Source organism: Aspergillus chevalieri, chromosome 1 (genome assembly GCF_016861735.1).
Source record: "Aspergillus chevalieri M1 DNA, chromosome 1, nearly complete sequence".
Lineage (NCBI taxonomy): Eukaryota > Fungi > Ascomycota > Eurotiomycetes > Eurotiales > Aspergillaceae > Aspergillus > Aspergillus chevalieri.
In genome coordinates this window covers 190,355-215,039 of record NC_057362.1, presented here as the reverse complement: position 1 = coordinate 215,039, position 24,685 = coordinate 190,355, and the positions used below count along the sequence as shown (strand labels likewise).

Below are 24,685 nucleotides of genomic sequence, written 5' to 3'. Positions count from 1 at the left end.
AATCCTTCCTTGTAGGAATTGCCACAGCTGAAACCAATCCCAGAGGCTCGTCTCTCCTAGCCCGCTGAAAAAAATCCTCTACGAGGGCTGATAATGCTATCTGGCAGTTCCGATTATTCAGCATGATATGGAGATTATGACGACCTGGGATCGAACCTGTCTATTTTACGGAAGACAATAGGTTTCTGAAGGAGATGCGAAGCATTTGTTCAGCGGGGATAGTCCGTGCCTCCAAGCGATACGGGCAAGCTATGCGCCATTTTAGTATTGCCTCTGAGCTGCTAATCGTGGATAACAGAATTCTGGGCGATCCAAAATGAGATCCGCGACGTTATTTTCTTGGCCAAGATATATAAACATGCCGGAAGTGTCTTGGGCTTTGAGTGTTCTGATGACATCCGCATATAGCCACCGGAAACATGTTCCTGATCTGCGTCATGGTCACGACCCTTATTACAGATAGGAGTGGTACATGGTGTACAACGATAAAATGATAATGCTAATTAGTATGATTACTATACTATCAACACACGAAATGAAGCTAGAATACATGATGCCATGAACAGAAACCAGAAACGCGCAGATGCAAATGCGAATGCAAATGCCATAGATCTCCATATCTCGTCAATTTATCAGTCAGTCAGTCGTAAATGATGTCAAATGGCGAAAGCAAAGCAAAATCACAATGGTGTAATCCCCACGGTTACCACATCCGAACCAACACTGCAACAAACATTGTCTCAAACCGCCCCCGAACCAGAAAAGTAATGTTCCTCCGGACCTGGCTCTCCAGAGCCACACTGCGAAACCCTACGCTGGGCCTTCTTCCGATCACTAGCGAGGACCAGAGCGAATTTAGATTTCTCGCGGATCTTCGGTCCGTTCCAGTAGAAGACGTAGATGGGGATAATGAAGCCAATGGCGAGGAAACCGAGGAGTGTGGAGGCCCATTCGAGTGGATTGGAGTGGCCCATGTGTTCGTACACTGCTTTGTTAGCATCGATATTTTTTATAAAGGTAAGGGGAAGGAAGGGGGAAATGCTTACTTGGTGTTGAATACATGGCAGCAATGCCAGCAAGGAAATCTCTGGCTAGGGCATTACCACCTGTTGCTGAGGCTGAATACGGTCCGTAGGAGGCGACCATATAGTCGATTGTTGCCATGTAAATGGCATACTGTGTGCTGTTAGACCAACAGCCCGTGTTTATAGATTGACGAAGCTAGAACTCACGTTGGCTATTGCAATGAGTGATGAGAAAATCATTGGCGCTATCCAGTGCACATGCGGGGGTCCTAAACTGGTCCAAGCAAAGCCGAAAAGGCCGATTACCAGGAGTGGTGCAGCTAGACATGATCAATATACTGGATATGCTATTGAGAAAGAAAGGGCACTCACTCCATAAAAGCCAATACAACCGGGCTTCCGGCTGGAGGGCATCGGGGTCGCGTTCTCGGACTCTGCAGTGTTTGTGGAAAAAGGGAAAGAAAGAGAAATAGGCGATGACATAGCCGACTAGGAGTCTTGAGATAGTTAGCATAGTTGGGCGATCCAATTGGAGCTAAAGAGAGAACTCACGGAAGAAAAGACAACCCAATCGTGATCGTGTTAAACCCCCACTGCTTGAAAACCGGCGTAAAAGACTGCAGGAAAGTGAAAATTAGGGAGTCACTGAAGCCACTGAGCATGGACAGGCATAGCACAATCGGCTCTCGGACAAACATGATAAACGGACGACTCCACACCATCAGCAGATGTTTCACGGTGATGTGCTTCCCTTTCAGTTCGTCGCCGCTGTATACCTCCTCACCCATCTTCCGTCGCCTTCTAGCTTCACGAGTAACCAAGATACTGCATCTAGTCTCTGGAACAAAGAAGTGGACTGCCTGCACAAAGCCCCCAAGAATAAGCTGCAGCCAGAAGTTCCAGTGCCAGTTCAAGAATGTCGTTGAAAAGCCACCCACAACAGGGGCAATCACTGATCCAGCCACTGATGAAAAGACAATAAACGCGACAGCGTATTGCTGCTCCTCGGCCTCCCACATGTCTGCCACCATACCAAGAGTGACGGAACCACCAGCAGACGACAGTCCACCAAGGATACGGCAGACGACAATCGTACCAAAATTCGGCGCCAACGCACACGGAATCTGCCATATGTTGACTAGCAACAAGCTCAGCTGCATGACCGGCCACCGACCAAATTCTTCACTCCATGGCGCCCAGAATTCACTCCCAAACCCGTATGCAATGAGGAAATCCATCTGACCAACTCTGGCCGCCTGCTCTGATATCCCAAAATGATCTGCAAACAGCGGAACACCACTAGCGTAGAAACCGGCGTTAAAGTTCATTGAAACTTGGACGATGAAGATAACCGAGAGGATACCCCATTTTTTCCACTTGGGGAAGGTGAAACCGAGTTTGTCGTAGCAGTCCGTTTCCTGTAATTCACGCTTGCCGAGCCTGTCTTGCTGTTCCTTGTCGAGCTCGCCGTGGCATGCTGTTGGTTGAGAATCCGAAGGGCGGCCTACGCCGTCGGGTACACCATCGGGTACACCGTCCTTCTCCTTCTCTTTTTCCACACCATCCACGCCATCTGAACCATCGGCTCCGAAGAATGGATCGAAAGGTGTATGTGGTTGGGACATCAGGATAGATTCAATCAATATATAAGTTCAATAGTGGGGATGTGTTGAATAGGGCAAGGAGAGGGTTACTCTTCCTGGCAAGCATGAAGAATGTCTCACTGCGGGGGAAGCATCAGATTAAATGCAGACAGCCAAAAGAGCTGCAACTGAGCTGACTCAGTTGCATGACATCGTGAACATTGCGGTACCTGCCGCCAGTAGTTTGACGTCAATGTGGAGGAGGCGTCCGGACGCTTTGTCCCAGCCAACCGCTAGCATCTCTCCGCGTTTGTTCCTTCTGGTGACTGTTTATAGGGAACTATAGGCCGCAAGTGTATTCCGACAACCCCAGGAAACACTCCCTCCGCCGGAACCAGACTTTCAGTACCATACAATGAAGCCCGGGATCTCAGGTCGGAAATGTGTTCCTGCGAACTCCCCGCGAGATTCGGGGTCCCCGAGGAGAAATCTTTTCCCCAGAGTCTCCATGGAGAGAGGAAATGCGGAGGGTGCCGTCATTACCGGCGTGTCATTTGCCGGTGTTCGAAGATGACGGGGTTTATCCTTTGCTGATGTCCGTGAAGTATGACATAGGGCCCGTACTAACAGACATCGTGACAATGGCAGTCGTTTCGCCGTCATTTGAAGGGGCGTAGGCGCTTCTGGACTCCAGGCATTGTGAGTCTCATCTGTAAGTGCAGAGGACTGCGATTATACGGCATCAATGCCTGCAGTTAATCTGACATAGATAAATCTAACACGTGATAATTATGGTAGGTATCAATGATTCTCTGATTCAGATTCAAAAAAGGCAAATCAATATGTCACTCACTGAAAATTAACAGCTGATAGGGAGTCAAGAAATGCTTGACTGCTGGAACGTATAACCTACACGACGATGATTGTGGGCTTATTAAAAACGACTCAAAATAATGAGATTGCCAGACTCAATCATGACAAGTGCAACTGGCTTTATAAATCGGATCACCGTAAATGCCAGGATAGACAATTATGCAATCGCTAAAGCGCTTTGAGTAATAATAGTGGGTATAATACAAAGATGATATATTTCTGTGATCACATCTCGTCGTCCTCTGGATCGTATAGATCAAGATCAAGCGTAGCTTTCGGTTTTGGAGCAGGTGCGGGTCCACTCGTCGCACCACTGGTTGCAGCAGACCCAGCATGAGCAGCAGCCTGAGAGGCTTCATCTACCCGACGAGACTCATCACCCGGCTGTGCCGGTTCGATGGCTTCCGCAGCCCCCTGTCCTTCCGCTTCACGTATCAATCGTTCCACCTCATTGTCTAAATCAAACCCTGGACGGCCCTCTGCAGCCGCAAGCTGTATCTGGCCCATGAGACCCATGCGGATTCGATCTTCGGCCGGGTATGGTAGCATATAGATTTCCCGCGTCATGTTCGCGGACTCGTCCAACCAAGATGTTGCCCCTTTTGTTACCGATGAAACCGGTTCAGCCCCTTCTTCTGTATCTGTAGCGCCGTTGACACCTGTCATTGCGACATCCTGCTCGGCGATTTGCTGCCGTTTGTCCTCCAACTTCTGTGCCGCTGGTGTTCCTGCTGCTGCATCGGCCGCGGCTTGGTGGTTATACTTGCTGATACGCCGTGCAAAATCGAGCAGTAGCCTATAATCCACCTCTTTGTTCATCTTTTTCCTTGATCGTGACTTGGACATATCCACATCTTCATCAGAGTCGTAATCGGAGCTATCATCTTCGGTATCGGAATCGGTATCGTTTTCCTCGTCGCCGCAAATCGTTCGAATCTCCTTCTCGCGAGTTTCCACATCACTGACAATGCCCTTCACTCTTTCCTCCAGCTTTTCGGCTTCCGCGCGGAGTCGTAGTATCTTGGCGTAGTTCTCTTGGTGTTGTCGAAGGGTTTCGACGGCCGATGTCAACGAGTCATCCGCGTCCAGGACGGCGCTCGCTGCGGCTGGTGCTCCCGCGGCGGTTGGGGAGGTAGTGAGACTGGTAATTAGGAGGTTCAATTTGCTTTCGAGGGTTGATAATGAAGATTGCATATGCGCGTTCATTTTGTCGTTGGCTTCGTCGGGGAGGTCGAAGAGTAGGAGGGACGCGACGGGAAGGAGGGAGAGTAATTAGAGGCCAAATTCAATGGAGGGTTAGAGTAAAGCTAGACGTTTGATGTGCACATTGATTAAATCTGTCCAGCAAGAATCTCATTTCCTTCTTTTGTGTTACTGTAGGAGACTCAGCAGCATAAACTGGAGTGCGGTGGAAAACACATTTTCTGCCTGAGGAAGCAACAGCTCCGCATCACGTGTAAGCTCCCCGGATTGGCCAATAACGAAGCTTCATTTCTATTTACACATCCTGTCACATTGCTAGCAGGAGCATAAATACGACGCTCGGAAAGACAATTGAGCTCGGAGATAGCCCTATGAATTTATCTATGCTGTGCCCACGCATTGGCTAGTCCAAGTATCCTATCGCCATGACCCCAATGCGGGGTCCCCATCCGGCAACACCCGCCGTATCCTGAGATATTATCGCTGGGTTTCCCCCCGGAGAGCCTTCCAATTCCATATCCCACCGCTTGTACACTCCAGGGGCAGCACTGCAGCATCATGACTCAGGCCGTGCCTCTCTGCTCTGCTCCAGTGATCAATCTGGGAGCCGATATTGTCCTGCAGCCCCCGCTTTCTCGATGCGGACGTGGACCGGGGTTGATTATCTTGAGGCCTAGCGGCCTTGCGGATTACCAGAAGGAAAACGACAGTCTGGACCCGGAGCCATTGCAGAAATGGGCGGAGGAGAGCTATGCGGTTGTTCAGATCAGTCTTGATTTGCAATCAAGCGGTGACAAGACGCGTGTTTCTGGGTTGGTCACGGCGGGGATTGATGCCCTTGTCTCGTTGGCGGAATGTGAAACGAAGGACAAGTTTGGCTTATTAGGTAGGACTGCATTTGATTAGTTGTAATATGAATTTGCTGATTTAGTGCAGTTTATGGATCCCAGAAGGATTATGCGCCGGAATTTGTTGATGCACTCCGGGCTGTCGTAGCTAATAGCGAGCGCATCATTGCTACCATCTCCTTCGATTCATGGGATATCGCAGCTCAGAAGGATGCGCTGCAGCATTTATCTGGCAAGCCTGGTGACATCGTGAAGTACGATAACTTGACCGTGTATACTTATCCTGAAACGTCGTCTGCCGGATTCATTGTCCCTGGACATGTCGATTTCAAGACCTCATCAGCTGGAGTTGCGCATACTCGAAGCCTGACCTTCATCAAGAAGCAGTTAGGCGGTCCCTGCTTTGATCTGGAAAAAATTTGGGAAGAGCACGCTTATTATGAGTTCGGAGACCGGTCTGTGGAGAAGACTATGTCAACCATGGTGCAGGAACCTTATGTGAACCACATCCCGACGGTAAGTTGACTGGTCTGTTTATAGGTGTTTATACTAAGCGAATGCAGCTTACAGGAGGAATTGGCCGTGCTCGTCTGAGCAAGTTCTACCTGAATCATTTCATTTTCAACAATCCCGACGACACGGAGTTAGAGCTCATCAGCCGCACCATCGGTATTGACCGGGTTGTTGATGAGTTCATTTTCTGCTTTACTCATGATAAACAGGTTAACTGGCTGTGAGTGTTCTGCGATATATGGGTATTTTACACATTACTGATTCGGACTAGTATCCCCGGAATCCCACCCACCGGAAAGCCGCTACGGATCCCGATGACTTCGGTGGTGAACATTCGAGGAGACCGCTTATATCACGAACATATTGCCTGGGATCAGGCCACGATTCTCGTCCAACTGGGGTTGCTTCCGGAATACCTCCCCTTCCCTTATGCACTTCCTGATGGAAAGCAGCCAGCTCCAGGCAAGAGATTCGAGTATCGTGTCCCGGCTGCTGGGATAGAATCTGCGACCAAATTGAAGGACGAGCATTCTGTTCCGTCGAATCAGATGTTCGAGTATAAGGTACGCGAGGTCGACGATAATTGAATGCAGTTTGCATAGCCAGCCCAACATGTGGCATTTGTAGAACTCGACAGTAATAACTATCGTTCACTATGTGTTTACTATGCATCCAATCGTATACCCGGAGATATCGGGCCCTTATCTCCTGCGGGGGAAATCACAGCCGGCGTCATCCAGCATTGAATGCAGCACTCAAAAAAAAATTATATATAGCAACCATTGACTATCTACTACCTGACTATATACACCATTCCATACAGGGAGCGAATAGAGACAATACCAGGATAACCACATCCAACAGGTTACCATATCGGCCCAGCAATGATTGTCGCGATCCAGGAATTTGCACTATATTCTGTATTGGGCTTTGTTGAATGCTGAAGCCTTATGCGGTACTCCGAGTAGTTTCGGCAACGTCGATGCGAGACGTCGGTCCCTGTTTCCACTCCTGGCGACGGAAATACACGCGCTTAGCCCATTTCCAGGCCTCAACTCCAGCGAAGAAAACTACCACTTCGACAAATACAATCCCCCATTCCCACGAGATGCCGACATGCTTGAATACCACGTCGTTGATTATGGGAATATACAGGATCGGGAACATGGTGATCCAGCCAGCCATCACAGACCAGAATAGGAACTGATTCCGCCACACGTCATACATCCACTGCGTGAAGTACTTCTTGGACTTGGGTTCCATGCGGAAGAATGAACGGCGCATGTTGACCATCTCCCACGCTAGAAATAAGGCAAACCATGTAAGGCAAACGAATGTTGTTGCTCGCGCGCGGAACACCTCGTCGCATTCTGCTGACCATCTGCGGTTACAGCCACTGGCCAAGTTGCCGTCGCCGAAACCCCACATTCGGATGGAGAAGGCTGCTAAACAGAGAGCGGCTGTCCAGATACCATAGACCAAAATATCAATTATCACCTCCCACGTGAAGATACCCTTCTTGGATTGAGGGGGCCGATCCATGATATCTGGAGCGGCTACCTCCATGCCCAGACCCATGTCCGTAATACCCGAAGTAACCATGATGATCCAAATGATCTCAACCGGAGCCAGTGGGAAGACTGACCGGCCATCTAGGTCTTTGAAGGCTAGTCCAATAAGCAGTGTACAGGCCTGGGCGATGTTCTCTGCTAGTAGATGAAGGACAAACTTTTGAATATTGTCGAAAATCCGGCGACCTTCCTCCACTGCATTCAAAATAGAAGCAAAATTATCATCAGTGAGGATGATGTCTGAAGCGTCCTTGGCTACATCTGACCCGGCCTGTCCCATTGCAATACCGACATCGGCATGTTTAAGAGATGGCGAGTCATTCACACCATCTCCAGTCATGGCAGCAAAGCGTCCTCGGCGGTGGAGTGCATTGATCATGCTCACTTTTGTCTGTGGAGCACAGCGCGCAATAACCAGGGGCAATGTGGGGAGAGAATCGATTTCGGCTTCAGAGAGGCTGTCAAATTGACTGGCGGTCATAACCATTGAATCAGCAACATCTGCAGCCACAGTGCTGAGATCTGCAGGGAGAATTCCGACTTGTTGTGCGATGGCCTTTGCAGTTCCTGGGTGATCGCCGGTTACCATGTGCACTGCAATTCCCGCTTGGTAACAGGCTTGGATAGAAGCGGCCGTCTCCGGGCGCGGTGGATCATAGAGGCCGATCAGTCCTAGGAAGCAGAGGTCTTTCTCAATATCGTCACGGTCGAGGTCGGCGCCTTCCAACACCCGCGCCTTGTCAGTATACGGCCGATGCGCCAATGCCAACACACGAAGCCCCAGCTTGGCGAGTTCCTCCATGTTCTGGAAGATATGACTGCGATGTTCTTCAGTCATGGGAATTGGTGTAGACGAGTCTTGGTCCCAGACGACTGTCGTGCATGCATCGACGATGCGTTCTACGGCACCCTTGGTGAAAACCATGGAGCGTTCTTCTTGCGAAGTAATTCGTGTAAAGATCACGGACATCTTCTTGACGGTGGAGTCGAAAGGGAATTCCGCCTTTTGGTGCCATATTGGACTCTGGCCCTTGGTCCATCGGTCACGATTCCAGTTGAATCTGGATGCAAATACCTCAATAGCGATCTCCGTGGGTTCACCCCGCGCGTTCCAGGTCCCTTCGTCAGATTCGTACACGTGGGACAGATTCGCCATGGACGCCACGTTAAGAAAATCCTCAAGCGGACGGTTTTCTGCCACAAGGTCCTCTGGGTTGTCCGACGGACTGCCTTCTTTCTCGTCCTCAAAATGCAGAGGAGACAACGGGGTATAGGTCACATTACCGACCGTAGGGTTGAACGGTTCACTCGAAGTTCCCACTGAATATGTGCCGCGAGAAGGGATCCAGGCCTTCTTGACTACCATCTTGCCTTGGGTTAGAGTGCCTGTTTTATCGGAACAGATATCGGTTACGGCACCAAGGGCCTCCAACGAATCCAACTTTCGAACAATGACGTTTCGTTCGACCATACGTTTTGTCCCTACCGCCATGGTGATGGTAAGGACCACCACCAAGCAAGCAGGAATCATACTCAAGCCTGTGCCTACCGCATACAGGATCACCTCATTGTTATCGCTGAACAGATTGGCAGCCATCACCACAATGGCAAAAAGCACTGCAACCCCAAAAAGTAAGATAGCAAGCTTAGATAGCTTCCGTTGCAACGGAGTGCCGACATTCACACCGAGGAAGCGACCAATCCCATCAGTTCCCGTCAAGGTCCAGGCCTGGACATACCAACGCTTCTTGGTTTCTCCATTTGGACCACGCTTGACTGGACGACGCTTATTGTTGCTGGCACGTAGAGCCGCTGCAATGAAGCCAATCTCTGTAAACATACCCGTGCTAACAACAACACCGCGGGCACGTCCACGGGTAACGGTACTGGAGCTGTAGGCGATGTTCAGGCGATCTCCCGGCCCTGTATCCTCCTTGAAGGTGGAGTGGCATTCTTTCTGGACGGGAAGGGATTCACCCGTCAAAAGGGCCTCGTCGGTTTCAAAGTTTACTGCTTCCAGCAATCTGCAACCGTTAGCGACTGCCCAAAAATCGGAGATATCAACCCATTGGATGTGAGTTACCTGATATCGGCCGGGACCGTGTCGCCAGTCCTCAGTTCAACCATATCACCTGGTACTATATCCGTGGACGGAATCGAGAAGGTCTGCCCTCCTCTGGAGACTACACCAGTAGGCGAAGACAGAGAGTGAAGGGACTCCATGGTCTTTTCAGCGGCGTATTCCTGAATAAAACCCACGACAATATTAATGAGAATGACGGCACAGATGAAGCCACCCTCAATCCATGATTGAATGCCGAAACTGACCGCCATGGCGAGAATCAACACCTGCGAACGAATTGGATCAGACTCTCAGAGTACATACAAATGGAACAACCGCAAAGCAAGTGGATATCTTAACTAGCATCATTGCGTTCGCCACCTGGCGCACCAGAATTTTCACGACTGAAATGCCCTTGTCTTCATCCAACTTGTTCTGCCCATACTCTTGGAGGCGACGGTTGGCTTCGTCAGGACTCAGACCCTCCTCGACTAGGGTGTCAAGTTCTTCAATCACCGCCTCAAACGATAAGGTGTGAGCCGGACGGCTTAGGGGAGATGCCCCCGAGCCTCCTTGTTTTTCGCTTGACATGAGGGGGTGACGATAATAAAGGTGGCTGCAGATGGCAGTGGGTGAAAGACAGAGGAGAGAGAATTGGAGGGAACGATGGTCGACAATCTACCCGCACAGAAAGAACTGCTAGGAAGAAAATGTTTTCTAACGAAAGAAAATGGGATGATCAGGATTTAATAGACGAGAGCTCTCCCAGTCGCAATCCACAGAAAAAATTATTTCTTCCTCTCTCAACCTTCCGACATAGCGAGGCTCGCTTTGTGCCAAGCAGCTTGGCCATGAGATACCAATGCAGTACAGAGTACGAAATAGGCCAATGCCGGGAGTTATAGATGACTATCTTCGACGTTTTGATCCCGAAGCGGGAGGTAAACCAATTAGAAGGAGTTAGTGTCATTCCGGCCAAGGCTTGTCCCCCATGTGCCAAGGCTCAGCATCATTTAATTTCTATGGCGGACCGTAGGAATCTAACCAGACCCGTAGTAACTGGGTTTCTCGTTATTTTGTGGGAAATGAATTGCGGTAACATGTGATTCTCGTTATACCGGGGATCTTTTTATACTGGGGCTGCATTCCACGACATCCAGCATCGCAACCACAGCCCATTCGATAACTAGTTGTCCACTGTGTTTGCGGTTTGAGAGAACTGCTACGATCCAATTTTCAGTTCCTTGGGACGCTTCGCAAACCAGTGCAAGCGAACAACGACGATTAGGACATTCATGAAACCCAGTTTCTCAATAATCGGGATAAGGTCAAGGTACAGCTGTCGGTACATCCTCTGTACATCTCACAGAGCCTTGACGTCGACCAATCCTAGAAGGGTCAGTCTGTTTAAATTCCGACTGAAGCACTGGTATTAAAGGAATAGACATCCACTGCCGCCGTAAGGGTACAGGGTCAAACCAGAGACTGATGATTGTGATATATCACTCTTCACCTTAAGTCTTCCTGCAGGTTTATGTATCCGTCTCGCTTTATATAGCTTGGTTCAATGGCCTTAATTGAGCTCTCCGCAATGCATTGTATTCGGCATCGATTGTCTACACCAAGGGCAACGGGCCGGAGATGTCGGCGATTTCCTGCAGAAATCGGCAAATCGGGCTCGGAATAACTGCGGGGAAAGGGCAGCTGGAGTCATCCAGCATAAGATGCGTAATCATGGAGTGCTAAGGACTCCGCAGAGTAGTTCTTCCTGAATCCTGCCAACCCACAGCCTGCTGCACGCCGGAGTTATGCGATAGGTGCAAGCCCCTCTCCGGATGCAATATAAGCCTGAATCATTCTCACTCATCTTAATACTCCGTATTATGGCCGGAGCGAGCCGGATCAGTGGGTCTCTAGTAAGCATGGTAAAGTTCAATATATGGGCGTTCCGATTGGGCAGTTAATCTATACATCCCTCAGGCATCATCAAAAGCTCGCAATCAACGTTTTTGTCTGACTCGACACGGGACCCACGTGGAGTCTACTTAAACCCTGCCATCCCCTGTGTTGTCATCGCTCGTGACCAGAGCTGCCCATTGTCTCCGGCTAGACAAACCAGTCAGGATGCACATCTCAGCGGCATCATTGCTCCTGGTCATTGCGCCGGCTTGCTTTGCATCTAAGCTTCCGGTTGTCGATCTTGGATACGAGCTGCACCAAGCTCTTTCCTTCAACGTAAGTCCCGGCAGTCCGAACATACAGACGGAAAACTGAAACTAATAAACTTGCAGGAGACCTATGGCACTTACAACTTCAGCAACATCCGCTACGCGGCTCCCCCCGTCGGTGAGCTTCGATTCCGCGCACCAGTCTCCCCAGCAAAGAACCGCAGCGAAGTGCAAACTGGCGCGCAAGGTCGTGTCTGCCCCCAGGCACAGCCTGTTTGGAGTGAAGATATTGCTCCAGCCTTCCTTGCCAGCGCCTTGACGGGAACGCAGTTTAACCAGTCCACCAATATTTCGTCCTACCCCTACGTGCCGCAACCATTAGATCCTCGCACTACAGAGGACTGTCTGTTCTTGGATGTGATCGCCCCGAAGAAGATCTTTGACCGTGTGCAGAACAAGACGTCGGTTCCTAAGAAGTCATTGGCTCCCGTGTTGGTTTGGATTTATGGTGGTGGGTATACGGTTGGAGAGAAGACTTCGTACGATCCCAGGGGTCTGATTCAGCGGAGTCAGAAGAACGGAGAGGGTGTTGTCTATGTGGCTTTGAACTACCGACTTGGTGCCTTTGGTTGGTTAGCTGGCGATACCCTTACCGCTAATGGCACAGCGAACGCTGCACTGCACGACCAGCGACTAGCCCTGGAATGGGTGAAGGAGAACGTTCATCTCTTTGGAGGCGATTCGGAGCGCGTCACCGTGATTGGGGAATCTGCAGGAGGAGGGTCTATTCTTCACCAGATTACCTCTTACGGAGGCAAGGGCAAACAACTGCCGTTCCAGCAGGCTATTCTCCAAAGCCCTGGCTGGTATCCTCTTCCTACTGATGAGCAGCAGGAGGCCACTCTGCAGCAGTTCCTGGGTCTCCTTAATGTCAGCACGGTGGAGGAGGCTCGCAAGCTTCCCACTGCGAAGCTGATTGCCGCGAATTCGAAACAAGTATACAGATCTCCATACGGAACTTACACCTACGGACCAGCTGTTGATGGTACCTTTGTGCCCAAACTCCCAGGGGAACTGCTACTTGAAGGCAAATTCCACAAGAACCTGAGCCTTATGGTCGGCCACAATTCCAACGAAGGCCTGCTCTTCACACCACCCGCCAGCGTAAACAGCAACAGCTACGCCAGCCTCCTCGAGGCTGACTTGCCCGACATTCAGCAGAATGTAACCAACTACATCTCCAACGTTTTGTACCCGCCTGTCTACAATGGCACGTACGGATACACAAACCCCGTTTTGCGGTTCGCAACAACGCTCGCAGACGTCGTCTTCCAGTGCAACACCGACTACCTCAACCGCGCCTTCCACAATCAGACATACGCGTATCTTTTCAGCGTGCCCCCTGGCCTACACGGCTCGGACCTAGAGTATACTTTCTACAACCCTGCAGCCAACTCAACCGTTACGAGCAAGAATGTGGCGCTTGCATTGCAGGATTACATCACTAGTTTTGCGGAGACAGGTGCGCCCAAGTCGAGCGCTGGTCCTGTCTTTGAGAAGCATGGCAAGAAGCAGCAGATTTTGAACTTAAGTGTTTCGAACATTACGACTGTTCATGATTCGACTGCGAGCCCGCGTTGTCTGTTCTGGCAGGATGCGCCGTATTATCAGCACTCTTGATTGCTTTACCTATTGAGATATGACTGAGATGCCTTCAATGTAGATTTTTGATACAATGCTCATAATTTGGATAGCTCATAATAAACACATCTATGCACCAGCCCCTGAATCCCACTAACCTCAAGGTAATCAAACGACGGATCCGTGCAGTTCGTCCAACCACGTGCCACGACCCAACTTCAACTCCTCGTCCTAACGACAACTCATGGCAACCGAACATCAAGAACGCCACATAATAACTTTATCTGCAGTTCATAACCGTTAATCCCTAATCCCAACCAATAACACATCCATCCCTCTCGCGTCACTTCGCTTACCACTCACGTCGCCCCAGCCCTCGCCGACGGATGACAAAAACCCCAAGATGCTACTCAAACGATACCACTGTCTCGGCCCCGTGAGGCCTTGGCAGCTTGTCCTAGATCTGATAGATTGTGATCTTGGCATGCATTGCTTGCCTGAGGGGCAGGGAGTTGGAGGAAAACGGTTACACGGCGTTGGGGGCATGTCTTGGGGATTGCAATCTGGCCTGGTGGCTGTTGTACGAGGGAAAACAGAGTTCCGAATGCTGTGGTTACGTTGGGGATTGAGTGCTGATGTGGGGGGTATAAGAATGGGAAACGTCCGGGCTCGTGGCGCCGTTACGGATACTGAGTCTAAACGGTTGGTGTCTGACTTGGGATTGGTCAATTGGGAATATCAGAGAATATGGCTTGGGTTTTGGAACTAGCGCGGGGAATACTCCTCATGCAATTGCTCCTGTTGAGCAGTTTGATTATCGCTAAAGCTGCTGATCTAGAAACGGGTGTTATCCCTGGTGCATATATCGTGGAATTCGCTGATCATTTAGACAATGTAAGTTGTATTGACTACTCTGCGCAACAGGTACTAACAGATAAAGCATGAAAATGCCTTCTTTTCAGAACTCTCAACGGCAAAGATCTCCGCAAGACTTCGACTCAGCCTCTCCTCTTCCGTATTCAAAGGCGCATCATTCCATCTAGACGACACGCACGACGAACACGATGAACGAAGAAAGATTGAGCAAATCGCCTCATCGAAGTCCGTCAAAAAGGTCTTCCCAATGCGCAAATACTCGCTTCCATACGAGAAAGTTAGCATAGCCGATAAGTACCAGGTTCATTCTTCGCCCAAGCGGAAGATCGAACAACGTGCCACCGACGACAACGTCTATTCGCTGCACGCAATGACCGGAGTTGACAAGCTGCGCGAGGAAGGATTTACAGGTTCTGGCGTCCGTGTCGCCATTATCGACACCGGAATTGACTACTACCATCCTGACCTTGGTGGGTGTTTCGGCCCTGGATGCAAAGTCGGTTTCGGGTATGACCTTGTCGGCGATGCGTATACTGGTGAAAATGAACCAGTCCCAGATCCTGATCCGTATGATAACTGTGGGGGGCATGGGACTCATGTCGCTGGTATCATTGCTGCATCGTCCAACGCACAAGACTACTTCACTGGTGTTGCTCCGAATGTAACATTGGGCGCGTACCGTGTGATGGGATGTAATGGAGCTGTCACGAATGATGTGCTCATCAAGGCATTTTCCATGGCGTATGAGTCGGGTGCGGATGTCATTACATCCTCGCTTGGAGGAAGCGGTGGTTGGAGTGAAGGTATCAACCCTAAGTGTTCATATCCTATCTCAACTAACAAAAATAGAACCCCTTGACGTCGTGGTCTCAAACATAGTAAAAGCCGGCATCCCATGCACAGTCTCAGCCGGCAACAGCGGAACAATGGGCCCCTTCCACTCCTCAACCCCAGCAGGCGGCATCGGTGCAACATCTGTCGGCTCTGTCGACAACAAAGCATACCCCATGCTCCTTGTCCCGGGGACATACATTGCCAACGGCATAGATTCTGAGTTTGGCTGGGCACCAGGAATCCTCTCCAATATCTCTGAGGGCGTCTACCAGCTCTACGCCTTAACCTACAACACCTCCTCCACGAATGACGCTTGCCACGATCTCCCCGAAGAACCGGCAGATCTATCAGAATACATCATCCTCATTCGCAGAGGTGGGTGCTCGTTCAGCCAAAAGGCAGGCAACGCAGCAGCTCGCGGCGCGAAACACATCTTCTTCTACAACACCCAGCCAGGAACGAACCAAGCATACGTCTACGCCCCCGGCATCGAATCCGCAGGAATGGTCTCGCAAACGCAAGGATATAAATGGATCTCTCTCCTCGAGGCAGGCCACAAAGTCCATCTTCACATCCGCTCGCCTGCCCACGCGGGTCTGGTTATCATGGAAGAACCAAACTACACTACAGGCGGGCACATAAGTACATTCTCCAGCTGGGGCCCCTCATATGAAGTCCAGACAAAACCCCAAATCTCAGCCCCCGGCGGCGTCATTGCTTCAACGTACCCCCTCGCCATGGGTGGATATGCCGTCCTCTCGGGGACATCCATGTCCTGTCCCTACGCAGCCGGCGCTATAGCCCTCCTCCTCGAAGCGCGGGGGAAACTCGACCCTGCGACCATCAACAACTTACTTTCCACCACAGCAACACCACAGCCCTTCCACGACGGCATATCCGAATACCCCTTCCTGGCACCAGTCCCACAACAAGGAGCTGGCCTAATTAACATCTACAACGCCGTTCACGCAACAACCCTCCTCTCCGTCCCCTCAATTTCCTTCAACGACACAACCCATCTTCTCAAAGACGGTGGCTTCACCCTAAAAAACACAGGCCCAGCAGCAGTAACATACGAAATTGCTCACACCCCCAGCGCAACATTCTACACCTTCACAACCAAAGGTTCAAGATCACACTTTACAGCGGGCCATCCACCAGAACTAATCCCTCGCGGTGCAGCCCTCTCATTCAGCATCACAGAAGTAACAATCAAACCCGGCGAAGAAGCCTTCATCCACGTCTCCCCAATCCTCCCCTTCAATATGACCACACAACGTATACCAGTGTACAGCGGATACATCACCATCAACGCGACAAACAGCGAGGACGATGAGTCTCTCTCTCTTCCCTATCTAGGAGTTGACTCGGCGCTAAAAGATGCACCAATCCTCAACAAGCGACACGTCTTTTTGACATCGACTTCCAGGCCTGGTGTGCCGTGGGCGGGCCATTATCAGTTTAATATTCCGCCGCCGAATAGTAACCGCGCGAAGTATCCGGGGCTTCTTGCGCCGGCTGTTTTTGCGGAGTTGAAGATGGGGACGGCGTTGCTGAGGGTTGACGTGCAGCCTCTTGATGCTTTTTTGTTGAATCAGAGTCATATCCCCAGGAGCAGAGTTAAACGTGCGTTCAAGTACAATACAGAAAAGGTACTTGGGCAGGAAATTCTCGGTTCAATTGACGGTTTTCCGGCACACTACGTGCCAGGGCAGAATGTTGCGGGTGCATGGCATGGGAAGTTGAGTGATGGCACTTATGCACCGGCGGGGAATTATACATTTGTGGTGAGTGCGTTGAAGATCTTCGGAGATCCGGATAAAGAAGAGGATTATGAGAGGGTTAAGACGGATGTCTTTGGGATTTGGTATGGGTAGTTTAACTTTAGAATCGTACGAGAATGTATATGCTGTATTGCTTAATGGCATATTGCCACCCTAGTCCCCTGTGCTAGTATGACGTATGAGAACGCTGCCTATTTGTAGTACTGAAAGCGCAAAGGACACAAATAGGTGAGTCCAGCAGAAAATGCTACAGTCTACAGTTGGAATATAATGAAGTGAACAGTTTGATTCATGCTCACACAACCAAGTAAACTTAGGTAGTACCCGTACTTCGTATGCAAGCTCCGTGTCGAAAGTCCGTGTCAAGACAGGAAAGGCAGAAAAAGGTGCCTCGTTAAAACCCATCTGGGGAAAAGCCTTTTGGGATAAATTTAGTGGGGAAAGGAGTACACCTACAGGAAGACAAACAAAAAAGACCCTAAATCCCTCCCACACAAATCCTAGGTGTGGGAACTCTCCGCAGGCCAGAGCCAATGCCCTGACCACCGTAGTTCTCCAGCGGATATGGGATGGGTATACCCGACCTTGCTTGGGATCTCGGGTTCATAATAGACCTCTGGTTCAGGCAGGAAGTATGCCTGGCACAGTGGCGATGGCCCCGGCGCGGGAAGACGCAACCACTCTGTTAACGAGAGCTGGCTATCGACGTGCTTCCGCAAGACTTTGGGAAGTAAGTCCACCTTGACGGCGTCGACATGCCAGGCGTATCGGTGCTTGTCAATAAAGCATGCACTGGCGGCCGTTTCGGTGTTCTCTCTAACAGGCCCAAGCCCTGCTTAGACGGAGATGGGGTAGGGCTCCGCTTAAGCCCCCCCACCCGATGTGAGATTGCCCCTCCCGCTTTGGCTTTCTGGGCAGAGTTTCGAGAAAGGAGACGTGCCGGGGCATCTCCTAACGCTCCTTGGCTGGTGGAGTTTAGTTCAAGTCCTGCTCCACGTCAAAACCCTGGGCCACGATGGTCACCAGGGCGCCTTGGGCCCCCGAGATGAGGTTAAGCTTCTCGAGGTGGGCACCAAGTACCTCAACCTCTTCACTCTCCTCAGCATCCTCTTGTATGCCCGGAGCAACCGAGACACGGCGTGCCTTTTGTGCCCCCTGGTAGGAACCGGAGTGGGTGTTCTCGTCAGCCCGTAGGCATGAGGCCCGTCACCTTTTGGCTTGGACATAGGCTGGGCCGGCTGATCCTGCTCTGGCAGGGACATTGACGAGTAATCCGCCTTGTGCCTCCGTGGATAAGGGGTGGGCTTTCTCTTCAGCCTACAGCCAGACTTCCTTTTCTAGGAGCACTCTGGCCTGCACTTTATAGCCTCAAGGGTCTTTTTGATGAAGTTCCCCTGGGCCATGTCGAAAGCGAGCTGTTTGATTCCAGTGGCGTGCCAGAAGAGAAAAAGAGAAGAGAGAGAAAGGAGATGAGAACTTACTTTTCATGTAGACCCGAGACGAAAAAGGTCGGCCCAGAGAAGCCGGTCGACAACTGTCTGCTGCGAGCTGTCTCTTATGTCAGTAACGAAGAAGAGTGTGGGGGAAAAGCTAAAAGCATACTCTCTGTAGACTCGAGGATCGTTTGCCCGTGCTCGAAAGGTCACTTTTGGTCGTGGGTATTCGGTGCGTTAGATGGAAACAGTCTAAACGCAGTGGTGGGTGAGTTGAAGAAGGAAAGAGAGAGGTAGGAGGAAACCGCGAGGGAGATTGAAAGGGCCTCGTGTAGGCAGCATCCCAACTAGAAATGGTCGTCATAGGCTCTCGAGGTCATCACTCGATTTTCTGATGAACGTTGGGTGCTAGGCGTTGGGGCAACAGTCTTTAGGCTGCTCTCGTAGCTCGACGGATTGCCTGCAATTCTTTTTTTGGAAGGCGTAGATGCTGCTTCTGTTTTAAGAAAGCGCCACCCCCCACGAATTCGCAGTCCCATATTTGTGGTCCCATATTTGTGGTCCCATATTTGTGGTCCCATATTTGTGGTCCCGATATACAGCTACAAAGTATTTGAATTTATGATCGATATTATTTCCAAATTGCATTGAGCGTTGGGAAGATGCTTTGCCATGAATCGAGTCATGTATAACATAAGACAGTCCACACCATGACCATGCCACATCGGATTAGATCAATTGACATATAATTGGCATCGGTCTAAAACTAATAGATTTGATATGAAGAGAGCGGTCGCAGGTTCGTAGCTACAGGGGTGTATAGTCATACTCTCTCCATATCCATCCTATGCTTCGGCAACGTGCAACGTAGCATGCCCTTACTAAACATAAAAACCAGTCGATGTTATGAAAGCAAGCCAGGCTGAGTCACTACATAGGCCGGACGATCGAAAATCGACGAGAGATGCGGCAGTTAGCACATGATCCTCATTATCCTCAGGCCAGCACTCATCCTGGAAAAAAGACCCTTTGAGGCATATCATTCTCAGAATACGATACAGCTCAACTATCATACAGACCATATCCCTCAACCAATACCTAGCAACTACAGCCACTACTCCTTCAGTGCATCATGCCCCCAATTCTTCAACGACCGATAACTCTTACTCGCCGTATCACTCTTCGCCTTCTCCTCCTGCGCCAAATGTCTCTTACAATAAGACACCACCTTCCTCATATGCTCAATGTCATGCTCGGTATATCCCCCCGGATCCCGGTCAGGATTATGCGCGAGGATATCGGCGATACGACGGCCGCTGAGTCCATCTTCTTCAGAAGCCGGAGATGCGACAAATTGGGAAACGGGAAAGTACCTCTCGTGTCCGATAGTCTCGCCGGATTCGCTCTGCCAGCCGGAGGATTGGGATTGTTCTTTCTGCAGCCAGTCCCAGAGTTCGTTGGGGGACATGTTGACTAGGTCGTGGAATTCGCTGGTGTTTGTTAGAGGGCGTATTGGGGGTGGTGATGGAGGGTCTTACTGGATTACGGTATCTCTGCCTTTGACCATTTTGGCGGTTGGTGATGGTTATTCTGTCGATTGTTTCCCTGAACGAGTGTGTCCGTGATATTGTGCCATCGTATTGGCATCTTATCAGATTGACGTCATGCATTCCACCCAGTCAACCGAACAATGGAAGCGGAATGCACTTTCCAGTTGACTAACCGACTATTGGAGGCATCGATAAGTGAGCACTACACGGACCAATATGATCATTTACTATCGAGGCCATGACTGGATCATCGGATTGTCGTGATCTCGCAGATACGCAGATACACGAGCGCCGCTATTCCAAATCGAGATCGAACAAAGCAAACATTGCAAGACGAACCTACGCCTTTGTCCGAAGAATGCGGGGTCATGATTGCATATAAGGGGCTAACTGCCCCTGATTTGATCTCAATAGACTTGAGATCGAAGTAAAGAACCGCAGTCATCATGCGTCGAACAGCGATTGTCACCGGATCTGCAAACGGGATGTTGGTACCCCTATACTCCACACTCCGCACAGCTTGCACAGCACTTGTAAACAAACTAACCTCCCCAGTGGGAAAGCCATAGCAACCCGCCTAGTCCGAGATGGCTACTCCGTCTGCATCAACGACATCCCCAGCAAAGCGGCAGACATCGACGCCGTCGTCGCTGAACTCAACGCCACACATTCATCCGATGGCCGCCCAAAAGCAATCAGCATCCCAGCTGATGTGACCTCCGGCACATCCGTAGAAGCCATGGTCCGCGACACAGTCGACAAACTCGGTCCCCTGACGTTGATGGTCGCCAACGCCGGCATCGCCCAGACAAAGCCCCTATTCTCTGCCACCGGGGAGGACGTTGATAAGGTATTCTCGGTTAATGTCAAGGGCGTGTTCAACTGTTACACCCACGCTGCGCAGCAGATGATCGCACAGGGTGATCCGGGGACCGCTGCTGGGGTGCGTGTGTACAAGATACTCGGGGCGGCGTCCATTGGCGGGTTTAGAGCTTCAGCTCCCCTGGGGGTGTATTGTGCTAGTAAATTTGCGGTCAGGGGGTTAACGCAGGCCTTTGCGCAGGAATGTGCGCCGCATAAAATCACAGTTAATGCGTATGCGCCGGGGCTAATCGATACGTCGATGACCGACGGGATCGATGAAAACTTGACTGGTATGAGTGGACAGAAGAAAGGGGACATGAAGCGCAATTATTCGGAGCAGGTGATTCCGCTGAGACGTACTGGGACACCGGAGGATGTGGCTGGAGTGGTTGGGGGGTATTTGGCCAATCCGGATTCGGATTATACGACGGGGCAGACTAGCGTGGTGGACGGGGGAGTGTTTTTTACATAGCTGCCTGTGTCCCTGTCCCTGTCACTACCCGTGTTATTATCTATCCGTGCGGTTAGCCAAGCTTTTTTAAGCAATACTCTGGAGCGCATACAATGTCAGATATCTCCGACGTTTCTCCATTAAGTAGAGACCCTCGATGACGCCATATGGGCTCGGCATTTCTCATCGCGGGAAAAAGTTCAGAATATTTTGGCTGTCACGACAGACAATGGAATACTTTTACAAGTAGAAAAGACGTGAAAGAGACATGGGGGGGATACTGCAATGCCACTGAGACAGTTCTGGACTCGGGTTGAATAATTATGGGGCTTGATGTGCAGGCATCAAGATTCCAGGATGGCACGTTTGAACGGCAAATCAGATACACCTCAGATGAAGAAGAACGAGAGCAATAAAGATAAAGGCAGGCAGAAAGGAAAAGGGAGAATACAGGATTGTTGGATTGAGAGGGGAGACGGTATAAAGGAACAATCAGCATGCGCATACAAATGCAAGTATACAGGATCGACATAGCCATCCATTCACAGAGCCGTTCCAACGCGTCAACTTCCTCCACTGTTGCAAGGCCTCCTCTTCTCTCCTCCTTTCATCCCGTTCTTCATCTTCATTCTTCATTCTCTCCTTACTCTACCAGTCGCTCTTTTTGACATCCAGTCCTTCGTTCTATAATCATGTTACTACGCTTCCTATCAATCTTGTATCTTGGCGCATGCACCGCGCTAGCCATTCAACCTCAGAATGACAGCCTTGCGTATCGTTCAGACGTCAATCAAATCCGGCTACCATGTGCGCCTTGCGCCTTCGCAGACACTGCCTGTTCGCAAGATAGAAAGCCAAACGCATACTTGGTACACTCTATGCCTTATATGTCAAAAATCAATGTAGACACTAATGCAATGCGACTAGACCCTCGACTTCTCCATGACAAACGGCACTCTTGTCGCCAACGACATTCCCGTCTTCCCGCCTACCACGGATATGCAGCTCCCAGCTACCCGCCACTGGTCCTCGAAAACAAGCAAAGAAACCGAAGACGTCCATTTGACCTACGCACTGCATACGCAACGAGTTCCTCCCCGCGCGCAGGGTAAACTATACCGGTTTACCATGAATCTGCTCGATAGCCAAGGTCGACCCGCTACCACGGATCTAGTCAGTCTGACACTAGTCCGCAATGCAGAAGAGAGACTACTCCTCTCGAGTATCAGGGTGGAGCCCGCAGTGCATCACACCCAGCGCTGGAAGCTGAAGTACTGGAAGTCACAAGTCGGTGGATACATGGTCACCGTGAAGGAAGCAGTCAAGAGCCGGCTGCACGGGGCGTCAAACTCCTCGGACAAGCTATTGATTATCGATGGACACCGTCATTCGACAGAGTCAGAGCAGGATCTCGACTCCAGCACTACACCGCGAATCCCGTCAGATGACAACTCGCGTTTCCAGATCCTCTCGTTCTACCAATTCACTCACTACCCCTCGCACCACAGCAGTTCTAACCGTCATTTCCTGCGTCTTGTTCGGCCAATTATCATGCCAGCGTTGCTGGGTATCATGGCTGGTTTTGTGGCGTGTGTGATTGGCTTCCTGGTTGGACGGGTTGGCGCTTCGATATATTTCCATGCACGGGGTAAGAAGCAGGCTGGTTCTGCTGTATCCGCGGTGGATGTAGAAGAGGGTTTTGTTTCAGAGAAACAGAAGCTTTTGGAGATATATGAGTAGTGTCATTCTTTATGATTATTTTTTTATGTTCAACAATCGAAGTACTTTGTACTGTATAAATATGCTGGGTTGGAATATATATTTATTTCCTGGTAAAGACATCCAACAAGGCCGGCTGGCCCAATGGTAAGGCGCTTGACTACGAATCAAGAGATTGCAGGTTCGACCCCTGCGTCGGTCATTTTTTTGGCTTTCTTTTCTTTTCTTCTCTTTTTGCTGCTGGGAATAATTGGGGCTTGAAAATTTTGCGGTTCCACTTCCCGATGCGGTGCGGAGCCCTACGTCATTCGTACCGGTCAGATTAGATAGGATTAATTGTCAGGATAGCAAGGGCACTCTATTTGCAGATTGGAGAAACCATGCCTTCATTCGCCAATCTATGTACAGCTCAGCGAACAGCCCCAAGCAATGCCGGCTCCCACGCTTCCTCCACGCTTTCCACAGCCTTAATATCCACCTCCTTCCTCAACAACCACCCAATCCCAACCAGCGTATCCCTCCTACTCCGATACGATGCCTTCAACCCCGGCAGCGCTGAGAAATGCGCATGCGGAACACCAGGATACACATCCAACTTGGTCTCAACGCCGCGATCCCTTAGCGCCTTTTCGTAGATCAACCCGTCGTCGCGGAGGGGGTCCAGGCCGGCGACTTGGACGTGCGTGCGAGGGATGTTCGAGAAGGAGGAGAGATCCGCTGGGTTCGGGAAGGGGGTGTAGTCTGGGGAGCTCTCGTCGGGTTGGTATAGTTGTCGGAGGGCTTCGATGGATTGGGCATTGAGGAGCGGTGCGTTTGCGTTTTGTACGCGCGACGACCAGCGGTCCTTGTACTCCTCGGGAACGGTAGAATCGCTCAATAACACCGGGATACATGCCCAGATACCAGTGATCGGCGCAGCTAGTTTGTCCTTCAGGGCCTTGTGCGCAGTAACGACGGCTAGGTTTCCACCGGCGGATACACCACCGATCACGAAGCCTTTCGCCAGATCTACATTTCCGATCTGACTCGACGCATGTTCTGCCAACCACGAAACGCCATCCCAGATATCATTCGCCGCAGTCGGGAACTTGTACTCCGGCGCAAGACGATACGAGAGCGTCACCGCCGTCGCACCGTAAAGCTTCGCAGCTGCCCGCGCGAAAGCGACAAGCTGGATATTCGAGCCATTGATAAATCCACCTCCAAATATCAGTACCACTAACGGCGTTCCTGTCGATGCTTCTGCGGGCTTGAAAACGCGCGTCTCGCTGGTGTATCCATCGCGCATTGGAATCTGCACCACGGACTCGGTCGTGTCGAGTGTGGGCCCATTGGTGTAGCGGTATTTCTCTCGCGAGTGGAATTCCTCCCGGGGCTGGGCGAGGGTTAAGTCAGGGTTTGGCGCGGGGGCCTTTTTGAGGATCTATCCGGTAGGGTCAGCTTGGTTACCGTGGTTGATGGTTGGGCTGTACCTCGGTGAGTTCTGGGTCGGGAGTGCCTAGGGCATGGAGGGATTCTTTGGTGTAGTCGGCCATTTTGCTTCAACAGGGTAGTGTCAGTGTGCAAAGTACAACTTGAAGTGAATGGAATTGAATTCAGTGAATGAGGGTAAAATGACAATTGCGCGATTGATGAGGGGTAAATTAGATTTCCCTTTTTTAGTTCAACCTCGGCTTTTCCCTATGGA

At 50.7% G+C, this 24,685-nt stretch overlaps 10 protein-coding genes and 1 non-coding gene across 11 annotated transcripts; 6 read left to right on the top strand and 5 right to left on the bottom strand.

Moving 5' to 3' along the window:
- Positions 1-740: 740 nt before the first annotated feature.
- Positions 741-2,650, bottom strand: ACHE_10074S (putative MFS multidrug transporter; the record flags this gene model as incomplete). Its single annotated transcript, XM_043282630.1, has 5 exons — positions 741-985; positions 1,047-1,176; positions 1,233-1,345; positions 1,398-1,522; positions 1,578-2,650. 5 exons carry the CDS (start codon positions 2,648-2,650, stop codon positions 741-743), a joined length of 1,686 nt encoding a protein of 561 aa, XP_043131194.1.
- Positions 2,651-3,706: 1,056 nt separating this feature from the next.
- ACHE_10073S (uncharacterized protein) lies at positions 3,707-4,687 on the bottom strand (the record flags this gene model as incomplete). The annotated part of the gene is made up of 1 exon (XM_043282519.1): positions 3,707-4,687. The coding sequence occupies one exon, from the start codon at positions 4,685-4,687 to the stop codon at positions 3,707-3,709; it is 981 nt and encodes a 326-aa protein (XP_043131193.1).
- A 555-nt stretch (positions 4,688-5,242) lies between these two features.
- ACHE_10072A (uncharacterized protein) lies at positions 5,243-6,632 on the top strand (the record flags this gene model as incomplete). The annotated part of the gene is made up of 4 exons (XM_043282408.1): positions 5,243-5,570; positions 5,621-6,048; positions 6,096-6,265; positions 6,317-6,632. 4 exons carry the CDS (start codon positions 5,243-5,245, stop codon positions 6,630-6,632), a joined length of 1,242 nt encoding a protein of 413 aa, XP_043131192.1.
- Positions 6,633-6,993: 361 nt separating this feature from the next.
- On the bottom strand, positions 6,994-10,269 carry ACHE_10071S (cation-translocating P-type ATPase; the record flags this gene model as incomplete). Its single annotated transcript, XM_043282297.1, has 3 exons — positions 6,994-9,640; positions 9,700-9,965; positions 10,060-10,269. The coding sequence occupies 3 exons, from the start codon at positions 10,267-10,269 to the stop codon at positions 6,994-6,996; spliced, it is 3,123 nt and encodes a 1,040-aa protein (XP_043131191.1).
- A 1,533-nt stretch (positions 10,270-11,802) lies between these two features.
- ACHE_10070A (uncharacterized protein) lies at positions 11,803-13,526 on the top strand (the record flags this gene model as incomplete). Its single annotated transcript, XM_043282186.1, has 2 exons — positions 11,803-11,913; positions 11,970-13,526. The coding sequence occupies 2 exons, from the start codon at positions 11,803-11,805 to the stop codon at positions 13,524-13,526; spliced, it is 1,668 nt and encodes a 555-aa protein (XP_043131190.1).
- A 708-nt stretch (positions 13,527-14,234) lies between these two features.
- Positions 14,235-17,074, top strand: ACHE_10069A (uncharacterized protein; the record flags this gene model as incomplete). The annotated part of the gene is made up of 3 exons (XM_043282074.1): positions 14,235-14,381; positions 14,428-15,166; positions 15,213-17,074. 3 exons carry the CDS (start codon positions 14,235-14,237, stop codon positions 17,072-17,074), a joined length of 2,748 nt encoding a protein of 915 aa, XP_043131189.1.
- Positions 17,075-19,528: 2,454 nt separating this feature from the next.
- On the bottom strand, positions 19,529-19,981 carry ACHE_10068S (DUF3140 domain-containing protein; the record flags this gene model as incomplete). Its single annotated transcript, XM_043281963.1, has 2 exons — positions 19,529-19,904; positions 19,953-19,981. The coding sequence occupies 2 exons, from the start codon at positions 19,979-19,981 to the stop codon at positions 19,529-19,531; spliced, it is 405 nt and encodes a 134-aa protein (XP_043131188.1).
- A 429-nt stretch (positions 19,982-20,410) lies between these two features.
- Positions 20,411-21,300, top strand: ACHE_10067A (uncharacterized protein; the record flags this gene model as incomplete). The annotated part of the gene is made up of 2 exons (XM_043281852.1): positions 20,411-20,451; positions 20,520-21,300. 2 exons carry the CDS (start codon positions 20,411-20,413, stop codon positions 21,298-21,300), a joined length of 822 nt encoding a protein of 273 aa, XP_043131187.1.
- Positions 21,301-21,971: 671 nt separating this feature from the next.
- On the top strand, positions 21,972-23,019 carry ACHE_10066A (uncharacterized protein; the record flags this gene model as incomplete). Its single annotated transcript, XM_043281741.1, has 2 exons — positions 21,972-22,148; positions 22,207-23,019. The coding sequence occupies 2 exons, from the start codon at positions 21,972-21,974 to the stop codon at positions 23,017-23,019; spliced, it is 990 nt and encodes a 329-aa protein (XP_043131186.1).
- Positions 23,020-23,128: 109 nt separating this feature from the next.
- Positions 23,129-23,200, top strand: ACHE_t10001A. Its single transcript has one exon. It is a non-coding gene; the product is annotated as a tRNA-Arg (tRNA).
- Positions 23,201-23,407: 207 nt separating this feature from the next.
- ACHE_10065S (alpha/beta hydrolase) lies at positions 23,408-24,533 on the bottom strand (the record flags this gene model as incomplete). The annotated part of the gene is made up of 2 exons (XM_043281630.1): positions 23,408-24,421; positions 24,471-24,533. The coding sequence occupies 2 exons, from the start codon at positions 24,531-24,533 to the stop codon at positions 23,408-23,410; spliced, it is 1,077 nt and encodes a 358-aa protein (XP_043131185.1).
- Between the last annotated feature and the right edge of the window lie 152 nt (positions 24,534-24,685).